The sequence below is a fragment of the Nannobrachium achirus genome (assembly GCF_963921795.1).
Source record: "Nannobrachium achirus genome assembly, chromosome: 9".
In the NCBI taxonomy this organism is placed as follows: domain Eukaryota; kingdom Metazoa; phylum Chordata; class Actinopteri; order Myctophiformes; family Myctophidae; genus Nannobrachium; species Nannobrachium achirus.
In genome coordinates this window covers 13511222-13526146 of record NC_137818.1, presented here as the reverse complement: position 1 = coordinate 13526146, position 14925 = coordinate 13511222, and the positions used below count along the sequence as shown (strand labels likewise).

The 14925-nt window shown below is 42.5% G+C and overlaps 1 protein-coding gene across 4 annotated transcripts; it reads right to left on the bottom strand.

Annotated features, from left to right (window-relative positions):
- Positions 1-3784: 3784 nt before the first annotated feature.
- On the bottom strand, positions 3785-13226 carry LOC308291684 (scavenger receptor cysteine-rich type 1 protein M130-like). 4 transcript variants are annotated; one of them, XM_080733789.1, is made up of 11 exons: positions 13069-13226; positions 10226-10258; positions 9915-10130; positions 9432-9737; positions 8709-8948; positions 7761-7937; positions 7042-7347; positions 6210-6413; positions 5902-6114; positions 5062-5367; positions 3785-4685 (listed from the first exon to the last, which is right to left on the bottom strand). In XM_080733789.1, the coding sequence occupies exons 1-11, from the start codon at positions 13136-13138 to the stop codon at positions 4369-4371; spliced, it is 2388 nt and encodes a 795-aa protein (XP_080589915.1). In that variant the 5' UTR covers positions 13139-13226; the 3' UTR covers positions 3785-4368. The 4 variants fall into 4 exon arrangements, with proteins under 4 accessions (XP_080589915.1, XP_080589917.1, XP_080589916.1 ...); XM_080733791.1 differs by lacking the exon at positions 13069-13226 and adding an exon at positions 11483-11641; XM_080733790.1 differs by lacking the exon at positions 13069-13226 and adding an exon at positions 11487-11640.
- Between the last annotated feature and the right edge of the window lie 1699 nt (positions 13227-14925).

Genomic DNA, 14925 nt, shown 5'->3' with positions numbered 1-14925 from the left:
GGTTTATTGCATCCGTGCTCTACTGACTGAGCTAATGAACGGATGAAATGACTCCTTTTTTGTGCATTTATCTATGACGTGGATAGTGGGGTAGATGTTGATAGTGAGGGACTGAATATTTACTATTCTGTCCATAACGGCACATAACTCGGTAACGCGGCTGAGTGGGATTGGGCGCCGTTCGCACCGTTCGTCGCGGCAACTCGGCTCGCTAGCGCTCGCCTCGGTGGCGACTCACGGGGCTCATCGGCGCCCAATACCGCGCCGCTCCGTCGGGGTCAGTGGCGTGGAGCGTTACACTGGGGAACAGAGCACACTTGGCATCTGGTTCGAGGCTGGGAGTCACCTCAGGTTTTATTTTTGCGCTCCTCTGAGGTTGACCACTAGATGTCGTCATTTTACTACTAATATCTCTGCCTTGGTGAGATACTTCTCTGCATTGGTGAGATACTAGTATGCTGTATCTATGGATACCTCTGCATTGAAGAGTCTGAAAGCACGTGAATATTTCGCATTAAGTGCGTTGATATCATTAGAAGCAGGTTGCACGCCTACAGTTGTTGCCTTCTCACTAAGCCGCTTGCCTATTGTCTGGGTATTTTCTTCCTGTATAGAAAGTCGATGGGAGCCCAACTTGATTTGGCCGCTGTGGCGACCCCGAAGGTCGCCGACTCGGGCGCCCTAGCTGTCATTAGAGCATGCCCTGGGCTACATCTGTGCAAAATTTTGCGCTTTTAGACTGATTAGCACCAAATATCCCTAAGGCCTCCGACTCAAAAAAAATATATATATATATATATACATACACACACACACACACACACACACACACACACACACACACACACACGTAATCACTGCGATGGTGGGCATGTTTGGTAATTTCAAGATTTATTTTACTTTTTACTTGCATTTATTGCTTTTACCTGGTGTACGTTTTGTAATACTGCTTTCCCAAAGATGAATAATACGAATGGTAACTGGTAAAATGTCATATGGAATCACATCTCTTCTGTTTATTTATTTATTTTTTCCAAATGTGAATTGAAATTAAATAGTTCCTTTAGGCTCAAGAAAGGATCTACAGTATGTTCATGTGGAACAATCTGTTGTGGTTCTTTAATAAAAGGTTCCATATAGAGCATCTGTTGTGTTTCTTTTTAAATGGACACATTTTTGGGGACACTTACATTACAATAAGTGATCATTAGTCACTTACAAGGGAAACACCATTACGTTGCTGTATGATTGAGTAATACACAGGAGTGTGTGTGTGCGTGCGTGCGTTTGAAATGTCAAACCCAGACATACAGTACACTATCCGTCTGTCTGTCACAGCTGGATCATTCTTCCTCCTAGCATGAGTAGCGAGTTATGATTACGAAGTTACAATGATTCGTTTTTTTTTGTACACAGATAGTCTCTACTCTCTACTGCTCTATAGTAGGAAGTTATCAATATGCTGGGATGTGATCTAAACATGTGTTCTATGATGAATAGGCGCCGGAGGAGGGGTCAGAATGTTCACAATAGCCACTTCCCAATTCAGGGGCTAGACACTACCGTAGCGCAGGGCTTTGTCCTGTGAAATGTACATTTTGCCTGTGAAATGAGAGAGCACTAGCAAGTGCAGAGCCAAATTAAAATTAGGATAGTATTTTGTTTTTAATTATTATTTCAAAATATGAATTAAAAACTAAATTCTATGATTTTTTTATATAGAGCATTTATATAGCAGAGGCTCTTTATTTCATATCTAATCATAAGAAAACTGTGTGAACTGAGTGAAGTCCAATAGTCTCCAGTGAGTGCAACTCTGGACGTCTGTCCCAAAGCCTCCGCCACCCTGTCTCTCTTTGTTGTTCTTGTTCTTGTTGTCTCTGTTTAATCGTGCGTCATAAAATGACTTAAACATTTTCAATCTGGTCTTTCCAGGCTACAATTTTCACCTAATGGAAATCACACCCAATGTGAAGTGACTGGTGATGTTTATGAGCTTGGCCAATGTGACCCTAAGGCGTACAACAAACTTTGGACAAGCAGACTGCCAGATGTTGGAGCTTAAAATTCCAATGAGTCCATTTGGTTACATTTGTAGGCTATATGCTCCTCTACACCAAAACTGACAGTGAACCTGAGTGATCCTCATGATGTCACCGTCTGGCCACACCCACTCCTAATGTGCTCTGCTATGATCACATTATGTCAGTTTAAAGCTCTAGTAGTTTTTAACAACACACTTAGGCTACTGCCAAACACAAGTTTTCCAAGTTGTCTGCCATTTTTTCTTTTTTTTACCTTCCTTCTTTGTACTTCCTACTTCCGGTTTTGGTATGACCCCCAGAACAACTCAACCTTTCAAACATGGCAGCCTTGTTTGTTTAATGCTTGATTATATACTGTAAAATAATTCATTTTATTAAATATCCCGGACATGTTCGGGATAGGCACCCTGGAATACGTCGCGCCGCCTACAATGAACATTGGGTGAACATTGGGGGGGGTCTAAACTTTATTTTAAACCATTTTCAATGGAATAAATCGTCGGAGCATCTAGCGTCTCTCGTTGGTGAGCGCTGGGCGAGCCGGGACCACCCACGTTGCTCCAAGCAGCTCGGGGTAAGTAAAATAGCAAATAAAAAATTGTTTTTGATCCCGAATATCCCGAACATGTTCGGGATAGGCACTTAAAGGGTTAATAATAAATATCAGCGGCGAGGGATCCCCAGGGACTCCCCCTGAGGAGCAGCGGTCAGCGAGAGACAGCGAGGGGCCCCGGTGGTGGGTCGACGGAGAGGGACCCCCGCAGGTCAGCCATGGGTCAGCCCTGGCTCGGCAGACCGCCGCTCCTCAGGGGGGGTCCCCGGGGGTCCTTCACCACTGATATTCATTATTAACTGCTTTAGTGCCTATCCCGAACTAGTTCGGGATAATTTGGACCGTCCTGGGTGCCTATCCCGAACTAGTTCGGCTTTTAAATTTTTTTGTTTTTTTGTAAAAAAATATATATATATTTTTTTTTAAATTTTTTCGAGCCGGGCCGCCGGCCGTCATCTGTTTACACGGCCCGCGAGAGCGTCGCGCCGCCGATATTTACTATCCACTCCAATGCAATCCAGGATCTTTAGAGCTCATTTTCTCTGTTCCATGCATATCCATGAGGTGTGCAAGGTTTAATCATGGCTAAATCGCCGAACATAGGGCTTCTAAAATGCTTGGTAGCCAATAGCCAACTTCAAGCTAACTTCATCCTGTCCCTGTTGATGACACTTGTGCTGTTACAACGCTTGTGGACGGTGTTTTCTATGGCCATTGGGCGCCCTCTAGTGGTGAAAAGGTGGCATTGAAAGCGTTAAATAAGATTTTTTTTTTTTTTTTTTTATGTTATTTTCCAGTGTTCAATAAAGGTTTGAAGAGGAATTCAAAGCCAAAAGCCAATCACAACATAGCACGTCATTGTTCAGACGGAGAGCCAATCATATTGTGTGACGCCAGTCGCAAGCGCATGACCCGCACGCCTGTCTTGCGAGCCTGTTTGGTACCGACACCGCTATCCCATGAATGCCTGAACTGATTTCCAAGCAGATCTTTTGTTTGAAAGCTGTGAACGGCGTGCACACGTGTGGTGCATGATCCGTGCATGATCGTGCATGTTTAAAAGGTAAGAAAATGGTGGAGTCGATTTTTAATTCTGGCAGTAAATGCGTTGAGGAGACATAGGAGTCAGTGTGGAAGAAACATCAAATATATGAGCCTTGATCAAACACTTTGAAGACATGTTTTTAATGAATTATTAAATGTCTTTAGACAGTGACATACATGTCCATGTATGGGCATAAAAGGGACACAGACAGACAGAGAAACAGACAGGTACAATGGATATACAAGTGCAATGGGTATTGCATATTGTGGGGCATGCATTTCCAACTTGCATCGTTCCTGCCTTGCATCGATTCCCAGTCGTGTTTGTCAATTGTGTTTTATCTCCAGTATACTAGTGCGGTTACTGGAAGACAGCCATCGGTTTCTTGTAGACAAACAGGTTGGTTGTCATGGTGATTTGGTCACATGGTGACCTTCACCACCAAGGGTGGAGCCACCATTTAGGACGCTGGTACCTGATGCGTAACCTTTTAAGGGTCCTTCAACTCGAAAAGTTACAGACCCATAAGGGTCTGTAACTTTGCGAGTTGAATTAAAACTGAGGATGTTACAGTGTTGACGTTTTATATCTGCAGGATTCGCAATGCAGATTTATTTAATTTACTACGAATATAGGCAATGACTCAAATTACCATCATTAAAAGTACTCATTGTGCAGAATGCCCCATTTCACAGGTTTTAATGTTTCCAAAGGTTGTATTACTGTCATGGTTGGTTACCTGAACATGTTATCTCCCGAAAGTAGTTTGAGCGACCAGAACGAGTCGATTCCTTTCTAATACAGTCCTTTGCTGCAGACTCAGTTCCACTACAGGAAGATAAGGTGTGCCATACATCATGATTTTTAGAACCAACTTTCCTGCCTGTGTCAAGAGCATGGCCACAGCCCAACTGTCTACAAACTACATGTGATGCCTTGATGTCCCAGTCACGATACCGATCATACGCTGGTCTCCACTCTTTCCTGTCTTGCATCTCCAGTACACCAGCACAGTTACTGGTTCCTCCCACCAACCTGAACTCTATACAGAGACAGCAAAATTAACATTGAAGACAAACTAAGTAATATAACTTTGATTGGTAGAAAGCCTGCAAAGAATAATGTTTAGTTGTGGTTTTGAGTTTGTTTATATGTTGTGTGGTGTGTTGGATGAACCTGGAGAACTGAAGAGAAAAATAATACATTTGTTTGTGGCTATTTATTTGATATTCACAGGATGGGAATTATTAACTGTATGATAGCTTTCAGAACACACATAATACAAATGTATGCAGGAATTAATGAGATAAACAGTGGTTTCGAGTGTATAGAGCGTATGAACACACACTCACACGCCTGCATGCACACACGCACACAGACAGACAGACAGACACCTAAAGTGTAGTTGATGTTTTTACCTGAGCAGGTGAGTCCAACAGCCTTGTCGGGTGAGCAGGTGTTTCTAGTTGAGTTTGAGGTTCTACAGTTCCGGAGAGAAGATTCCTTGCCTTCACACTGGAACGCTTTGGTCCACATCGGAACGTTGGCTTCTCCATAGAGCGCCCCCTGCAGGATAGCATGAGTTCCACCGCCAAGCTCCCTACAGAACACGTCTGCATCCTGCTGGTCAAAGTCATCCTCACACACTGAGACCCACGACTGATTAGACTTCACCTCCACTCTGCCTGAATACTCACTGGTCCCATTCACCAGCTTCACAGACTCTAGAGAGAGAGAGAGAGAGAGAGAGAGAGATTTTTTATAACCTAGCCTTTAAAAATGTGCATATCACTGTAGCTCACATTAATTCATAAATGTGGTCACATTTACAGCATCCCATTCCACTCACTCAGCATCCACTTTCATTGCCCCATAGCAGTGGAGTAGGAAGCTCCTCCAGTCCTGATCCTCACCACCGACCAAGTGAGGCCTCAGCTCACCCGGTCCAACACCAGTCCAGTCTTACTTTACTATGTGTTGTTTACATTTCTGAACAATAAAGTATTCAATAAATAGAAAAACCCCAAAACATCTCCCCGAAGACAGGGGAAACTGAGCCGTTTTCCTGCTTTGTTCTGTTGCCCAAATCAAGCCTCCCGTCGACCCGCTTCAGTCTGCGTGCCAAGCGGGCATTGGGGTTGAGGATGCCATCATCTACAGGCTAATCAGGGCCTTCACACACCTTGATACCAAGGGCAACCCCGCAAGAATTATGTTTTTGTAACTTCTCTGTGTAGATTTCTGTCATTGTTTGTTACCTGAACAGATCATCTTGGTGATTGGAGGGACGAACATTTCTCGAATGGTTTGTGTTGAAACAGCAGGGCCACAGTTCAGCTGTCGACAAACGACTTGTGCTGCATTCAGGTTAAGGGCAAGGCCAAAAGCCCATTGTACTGTAACCCACTCTCCATCGACTTTCTTCTCCAGTGTACCACTACAGTCACTGGTTCCTCCCACCAACCTCAGATCTGTAGTAATGACATGAACATTTTGTTGAGTTGTGACTGACTGATTTGAACCACTTTGGTGATAAGACACTTGTATAGTTACTGTTCATTGTTACCTAAACAGATCAACTCCACTCCAATTCCATCCCTACGAAAAAGTATCCCAGAAGCAGCCGAGCCACAGTCCAGCTGTCTACACAGTTCTTTTTCCTTCATCAGATTCCATGTGCGATCCTCGTTCACTGTTACCCACCCTTCTTCATCGTGTCTCTCGCCCAGTCTACCAATACAGTTACCGTCTGCTTTGAACATCTTGTAATCTGGACAGAGACAACAGAATAAATGGTGAAGATAAAAAGGAATATTATTGGCGGTCGGGTGGCGAGGAGTCTCAGGGTTAGAATCCACCTTGGTGCATCCAGCTTTGACGAGCGTCTAAACCATAGACTGTAAAAAAGAGATGGACAAACTAAGCTACGCCCATATTCTCTACAGACGGCAAATGAAGCCTGTTTAGCAAGCGTGTGCATGCCGCCATCTTTCTACATCCTGTCCTGAAAATGGAACCCGGATTCTATTGGTTGGGGCAGAGTGGGGGGTGGTTCAATACATACTATTGGTTGGGAGCTTGTCAATCAAGCTAGCCACGCCCCGCCTAAGGCATATACTATTTTATCATCAATTTTAAAATACATGAGACCATCATTTAACAAAACTCATATCATGGTAATTGAAAGAAGACTTTAGTGACAGGACTAGTTTCTTTAAACAAATATTAACCACATTTACGAACCGAATAGTGGCGGCAGCCCGATTAAACGGTGTAACCAAAAATCCTTGCCTACCCCTAACAATAAGATACAGAAAACGAAACACACTTTTAGAATAATATGCAGAAATACAGATCCTGACAATTACAAACCAAGCCCAGTGTAGTTGGTGTTTTACCTGAGCAGGTGAGTCGAACAGCCCTGTTTGGTGAACAGGTGTTTCTAGATGAGTTTGAGGTTCTACAGTCCAGGAGAACAGACTCACTGCCTTCACACTGGAACTCTTTGGTCCACATTGGACCATTGGCATCTCCATAGAGCTCTCCCTGGAGGACTGAAGGAAACCCACAGCCAAGCTGCCTACAGACCACTTCTGCATCCTGCTGGTCAAAGTCACCTTCACACACTGAGACCCACGACTGATCAGACCTCACCTCCACTCTGCCTGAACACCAACTAGTCCCATTCACCAACCTCACAGACTCTGGAGAGAGAGAGAGAGAGAGAGAGAGAGAGAGAGAGAGAGAGAGAGAGAGAGAGACACTTCTTATCCTGCAACTGCATCATGTTGAGTGTTTATCCCGACTAAAGTCGGGATTTCAAATCCGACCGTAGAGCACTTTTCCTGTATATATTACGAATAACGCTTCTTATATTAAACCGTACGCGCGACTCCACAGCACCCAGAACTGAAGCAATAACTCAAATCCCCATGATCCATATAAAACAGAATCAAGAAGTGAAATCCACCGTAATTAATTATATACCTGGCAACCACTGTGTTAACTGCTGAGCTGCCTCTAGCACCTCATTTAACCCCATGAGATCAATCAAAATGTATCAATCAGTTTCCTTTTTTAGAGATGGAGATAAGACATTCTGTCATTGTTTTGTTACCTGAACAAATCACCTCCATGTGTTTTGTTGAAACAGCAGTGCCACAGTCCAGCTGTCGACACACTTCATGTGCTATCCTCAAACTCATGGAGGTATCATGCACTGGTCTCCACTCTCCATTGAGTTTCTTCTCCAGTGTACCATTACAGTGACTGGCTCCTCCCACCAACCTGACTTCTGTAGTGTGGACATGAGCATTTTGTTGAGTAGAGGTTGACCTTTCTCTAGATCTGAACCGCAGTTTTGTGATCAGTCACTGTTTAGAGCAGTTGGAAAAAGTACCACACTGTTTAGAGCAGTGGTGGAAAAAGTACTCAAATGCTTTACTTAAGTAAAACCATCAATACCGCAATGCAGAAATACACCGTTAACTAAAAGTCTGGAATTCAAAATGTACTTTGAGTAAAAATACAAAAGTATTGGCATCAAAATGTACTTAAAGTAAAATAACAGTACTCATCCTACATATAATTTTAGAGATGAGGTCAGTCACTCAGTCACTCAGTCACAAAATGCATTATACTGCAGTGACCAATACAGCCCAGTAGAGGGCGGAATCATTCCACAACAAAAAGAAAAGAAAGGAGAGTTTGCAGCACATATATTCGAACGGGTAAGGTCTAGTTATACACAATGTTCCATGTCACGCATTGTGAGCTTGTATATCGGCTATTTTCAAAAGGCCAATAGGGTTGAAGAGGTAAACGTATATTATTACAAAACATACAAAGTAACTAAAGTTCTCAAAATAAATGTAGTGGAGTAAAAGTGCAATATTTGGATCCGAGATGAAGTGGAGTTGAAGTAAAAGTATTGGAAATCGGAAATGCTCAAGTAAAGTACAAGTATAGGCTACCTCAAAATTGTAGGCCTACTTAAGTAAATGTACTTAGTTACTTTACAACACTGGTTTAGAGTAGTTTCATTGTTGAAGTCGTTGCTTCTTACCTGAACAGATCACCTCCACATCATACCATGTGTTGCTCTTCTTGAACCAGAACCCAACAAAATCACTCGTTCCTGTTGAAGTAGCAGAGCCACAGTCTAGCTGTCTACACACTTGATGTGTTGCCATCAGCTTCCATACGTCATCCTTCGGCACCGTTGGCACCCTGGTCCACTCTCCATTAGGTTTCTCCTGTAGTTCACCAATACAGTTACTGGTTTCCTTCCCCACCAGCCTGATCCCTAAACAGAGACAGAATAGGCATATACTGTATACTACAAATATAATATAATATAATATAATATAATATAATATAATATATATATATATATAGAGAGAGAGAGAGGGAGAGGGAGAGAGAGAGAGAGAGAGAGACTAAGCTACTACTCGGCCTAAAGCCCATGACCCACCTAATTCGAACAAACTTTGCTAGTTTGAGATGACTCAGGGTAGAAGACAGGATTAAGCAAATATGAATGGGGTTGGTTGTCCTAGCAATTGACCAAGATATGGCTGTCATGCATGCAGACATATCTTGGTATCTGCGCTATCTGGTCACTTGTTTTTGTTAGGGCTACACCATGAATTTCACTTTCTGTTTTTTTTTTCTTCCTCCCCGGTGTCCCACACTTTTGTGCCCGGACAAAGACGTTTGTCCAGGTGTTGGAGCTTAGCTCCTTCCAGAAACACTACTCAATAACAAACCAAATCTAATAAATTTTTACCTGAGCAGGTGAGTCCAACAGCTTTGTCAGGTGAACAGGTTTTTCTAGTTGAGTTTGAGGTTCTACAGTCCAGGAGAACAGACTCGTCGCCTTCACACTGGAACTCTTTGGTCCACATTGGAACGTTGGCTTCTCCATAGAGCGCCCCCAGGAGGATTATATGAGTTCCACACCCAAGCTGCCTACAGACCACCTCTGCATCCTGCTGGTCAAAGTCACCTTCACACACTGAGACCCACGACTGATTAGACTTCACCTCCACTCTGCCTGAACACGAACCAGTCCCATTCACCAACCTCACAGACTCTGGAGAGGTTGGTGAGAGAGAGAGAGAGAGAGAGAGAGAGAGAGAGAGAGAGAGAGAGAGAGAGAGAGAGAGAGAGAGAGAGAGAGAGAGAGAGAGAGAAAATGGTGATAATTAAAATGTAGTCAGTCAGGAAAATCAGTCGCCAAGAGGCAGCACAGCAGGAGTTGTTGTTATACCTGAGCAGTTCACCTCCACGTTGGTGTCCCACCATTTCCCATCGACTTTAATCGTTTTTACTGAAACAGCAGCGCCACAATCCAGCTGTCGACACACCTCATGTGCTTCCTTCATCTTAAATTTCTCATCCTGATCCCGAACTGTAGCCCACCCTCCATCTTGTACCTTCCACAGTGTACCACTACAGTGACTGGTTCCTCCCACCAACTCCACATCTGTACAAAGACAACCGAATAAACAGTAGTGATACTTTGAAGAAAACCTTTTAGGCTGCAATGTATAATGTTTAGTTGTTGGTTCATCTGTTTACCTGGTGGTGTTGATGTTGGTTGAACCTGGGGAACTGAAGAGAAATATTATATATATATATATATATATATATATATATATATATGTATATATATAATGATTAATGATTAATCTAGGACCCGGACCCGATCAATAAAACATCATCATCGCTGCTGACTCTGTGCATTGCGTCTGACGCAATGTTGACAGCAGACTCAGCAAATAGCAAGCGAAACTGAACAAATACAAGGCAACACCACATCACCCCAGTCACCCCACATCAGCTTTTTCATGTCAAGGACCCCCAAATTATATTTGGCCATGGACCCCCCCCCCCCCATCTGAACTCACAGGCCTATTTTGTACTAGGGACCCCTATCCAAGATTTGTGTTGTTAAAATGCTTCAAAGATATTTCAATATTTCTTTGAAAATAGATCTACGAGCCTGACACGTCCTGAGCTATTTACAAATAGCCATCTAGTTTAGAGTTTAGACGTATGTAGTTTAGATATATGAAGTTTAGATGTGTTCAGATGTATCTTGTTTTGTATCTTGTGGTCAACTGATTTTGATGCAACGTATATTAACCATTTTGCTGGGTTCCCAATGGAGCCCCCTCAAGGACCCCTTGGGGTCCCCAGACCTCACTTTGAGAACCACTGCATGTGACACCAGTGTAAGCAACTAACTATGTTTACTTAAATAAAGGAGTAGTTCACCACTTTTCAACCTGTCTTCATATAATAGGTCCTCACTAATGTTCATGATAAAATATCACATTTTTTTCCTACTCAGTCCAAGTCTCCTAGGAGAGCTGTGGGAAGTTCAGAATCCATAATCTTGTGACATCATCATTTTCCAAAAAAAAGATTTAATCAATATTTTTGAAAAAAATATTTAGATTTTTAATATCGCGAGAACAATGGCTTCCACTTTAAAATTGCAACTTTTCAGTAATAGAAAGCCTGCAGTTTCTATAAGCTGGATTGGTAATCGATGATGTCACAAGACTATGGGTTTCTGACCAGCCCACAGCCCTCCTCTGAGAAAAAAAAAAAAAGAAGAAAAGCTATTTTTGAGTGAGGACCAATTATATGAACATAGGTTGAAAAGTGGTGGAGTGCCACTCTACTTAAACGGGGCATGTCACCTAAAGGGTTACTGTCACTTTAAGAATCATCTTAAAAAACAAGTTAATATTTTATGATGTCATTGTGGGGATGCGCAATTATAAGCCAATCAAATTAATTGTCTGTATAACCTGACTGTATGACTACTTACTGTACGAGCTGTTGTTGGGGGGCGAGGGGCAGATTACCCCCCAGCTCCACCAGGCGCGTCGAGCGCCGCGTCAACGTCAACACTGGGAACGCTCCCGTTTTAATCAATGAAGGGAGCTCCACTGCCGACGGCAACGCCGGACGCTCCGGTGACGGCGTCCAAACAAAAAAATCACCCCGGTTAAATTTTTTGACGCCGTCCACAACGTCCAGTCATGTATAAAATATGATTAAATGCATTGTAGGCTATATTTAAATGTAGGCTATATAGCCTACGTGCTTTTCTGTTGTTGGCTATCCATTCACGTCATTCACAAGGGTGACTAGATGTCCCAAAAATCCTAGAATATTTTTAATGTAATTATGTGGTCTTCTTACTTTGATAAAATTATGTACTATAAACACAACAGGCCCAAACAACTCCTTTCTCATTTCTTCCTCCTAAAACAGGTCAGCAGTGAGTGACTGAGTCAGTGAGTCTGAGGTTCTTTGAACACTAAAGCCAGATTTTTATACATGTCGTGGCGGTGCGGGTGCACCAAAAATAGCCGATCTACAAGCTCACAAAACAGCATGTCCTGACTGCATGCGACGTGTAGTGAGCTTGTAGATCAGCTACTTTTTTCGGCACTTTACACAGCATAAATGATAAATTAGGCATAACTTTACAGTTGATAATGCCATATCCTCATCTGATCTTTGATTGAAATATCAACAAATTCACGTTCAGTGGAGCCAGTCGGACGTCAATGTGACGGCGTCAATGACGCCGCCAAGACGCAGAGCAGCGTGACGCCGCCAGTGGAGCCTGGAGTTACACTGTGACATGAGCTTCAGACTCTTTCAGACCGTTTTCAGTGCCCCTCAACCCCTTTAGGTGACAGTACCCCTTTAAGGAAAGGTTTGAGATATTTGCAGCCTACTTTACTTGAGTATTTCCAATTTCCAATATTTTTACCTCTACTCCACTACATCTCAGATTCAAATATTGTACTTTTACTACGCTACATTGGAAAATAGCCGATCTGCAAGCTCACAATGCGACAGAGGAGCTTGGAGGGTGAACGGGGAGGTGGGGCTACGGGGACTGATAAAGAGTGGCAAGCATACCGGTACATTACTGCAAAACATTAACCAATAACCCTGTATATATTTTATATTTCGACTACGACTATTTTGATTCGATCTACATGCTCACAAACACATTGTGACACGTTATGTCAACATATGTCACATAGGCCTACGTTATGTTTGACATTTTTTGAATACTTTTTATAGTCTTGGTTCTGTAGGTGTAAGATTTTAATGCCAAGCCTTTTGTACTTAAAAGCATGTAATGTCCCCATCTACCAAAACAAACAAAGAAAATAAATAACAGAACAGTGAGAGGAGAGTGTGTTTCTGCAGGTTAACACCACCACACTACTACTCTGATAACATGACAGTTTGAGGACCTTTACTTAAACTGAGTATTTTTATAAATAAATACTACTACTTCTACTACTACTACTACTAATAATAATAATAATCTGAACCACCCCTGCTCACATGCTATCAGCGGGTGGTGGATTGGATCTACTTACAATGCAGCTCCATGGTTAGAGAGGAATGGAGCAGAGAGGTCACACAAATAAGCCACAGTAGCGTCTTCATCCTGCTGTCTGCTCTGTGTCTGATTCTCTACAGATACCCTCAGCCACTGTCTGCTCCTGTGTATGCTAAATTCATTAATGAATGTAAGTCAAGTCTCCTCTATTTACATAGCACATTTACAGTATAATGTGGACAGTTCAGAGTCCACATAAGCCAAATAGATTGGAATATGGGTTCAAAGCCTGATCAAACCCTACAACCCCACCTGTTCACTCTAATCAGCTAACACAGGGAAGCTAAAAAAACCCAGGACAGCGATCCACTCATCCTAGACTCTTCTCTCACAGACAGCCCTGTACACATTATTATCAGATCAAGCACAGAAAAAGTGAGAAGCAGTGGAGAAGTCAGGTAGCCCTGACACAGTTCCTTGTTCGCCAAGAAACTCCAGAGGCTAACATGTTATGTCAAATAAGCATTTGTGCTCATCTTCTAGTAGCCTATGAAAATATGAATGTAAACTTGGGTAACCAGGAGAGTGGGTAGTGGGCACCTGACCTGAGAAGCCTGCATGCTTTGTAAAATGCTCTGAAATGAGGTCAGGTATATGATTTGAACATGGTTGAACATTTGACAGTTAAAGCTTAATGTGTTTTATGTTGTAAAACCTGTAGATAGACTATAAGTTGAAGGGATATAGCAACAGTTAAGGTCAGTGCAGATTCAAGTCATGTATATTTTACATTTCAGACTATTTTCCAAATCATTATAGGTTTATTTCACACTTTGATTTTGTTTTGTCAATCCATGCTGCTAAATGTTCAATGTAATTAAGTACCCAAATCCCAACACTGTTACACTGTGCTATTTAAAATACAATAAAAACAATAAGATCAAATGAATCATTGTATAATGCAAGTAGATTGAATGACTAATATTTATTCATAATAAGATAATGCATACTATATACAACTTTTACACAGCTCATACAAATAATGCATACTATATGCAACTTTTACACACCTCAAACAGCTCATATACCGTACATAAAAGTATAATACAGCCAGGTCAGGTAGTAGTTGATATTTTATACAATAGTTGTACATGTCTAGTGATATTTTCGTTTTCTATTACAGGTAACTGTAAGCTATAAACTATAAGTCATCTGACTGTGCGCTCAAGTTGACCCTCCAAACACTTCCTGACTCCACCATTGCTAAGAAGATGTCCTGTGGGCGAGTTTCTAAATTCTAGGAGAGTTAAGGCAAGGAGCGCTCGTTTTCACCAGCGTCGGCAGGTTAGCCACTCACCAGCGTCGGCAGGTTAGTTTTACTGAGGTTAAGGTTAGGGTTGGGGTTAGAGTTAGGGTTAGGGTTAAGTTTAGGGTTAGGGTTAGAGTTGGGGTTAGGGTTAGGGTTAGAGTTAGAGTTAAGGATAGGTTTAGGTTTTGGTGCACCTCTGCCGCGGTCCAAGCGGATACAATGGAGCGCTCCCTACCTCCGGTTCAGCCAATCACAAGCTTTAAAAATGAGTGCGGGGCGGGGTTTTGCCATAGCTCTCCTAGAATTTAGAAACTCGCGTCCTGTGGGAGGACAAAGGCTAAGGCATTTGTCACTGGTTTCCTGGCTACAAGGGAAGTTGAAGAGGTACTCACCCAGTTAAGAATGATGTGAAGCCACTCCCATTCTCTATACAAACGGATGCCTCTAATAAGGACAATTGTGAGATCTTCCCCTAGTTTAACCCTTGAAACTCACTGGCCTTAAAGATTCTTCTGTGATTAACATGTACACAAACATTTTTTGCACTACACCCATGCTACATCCCCCCGGGTCATTTTGACCCAG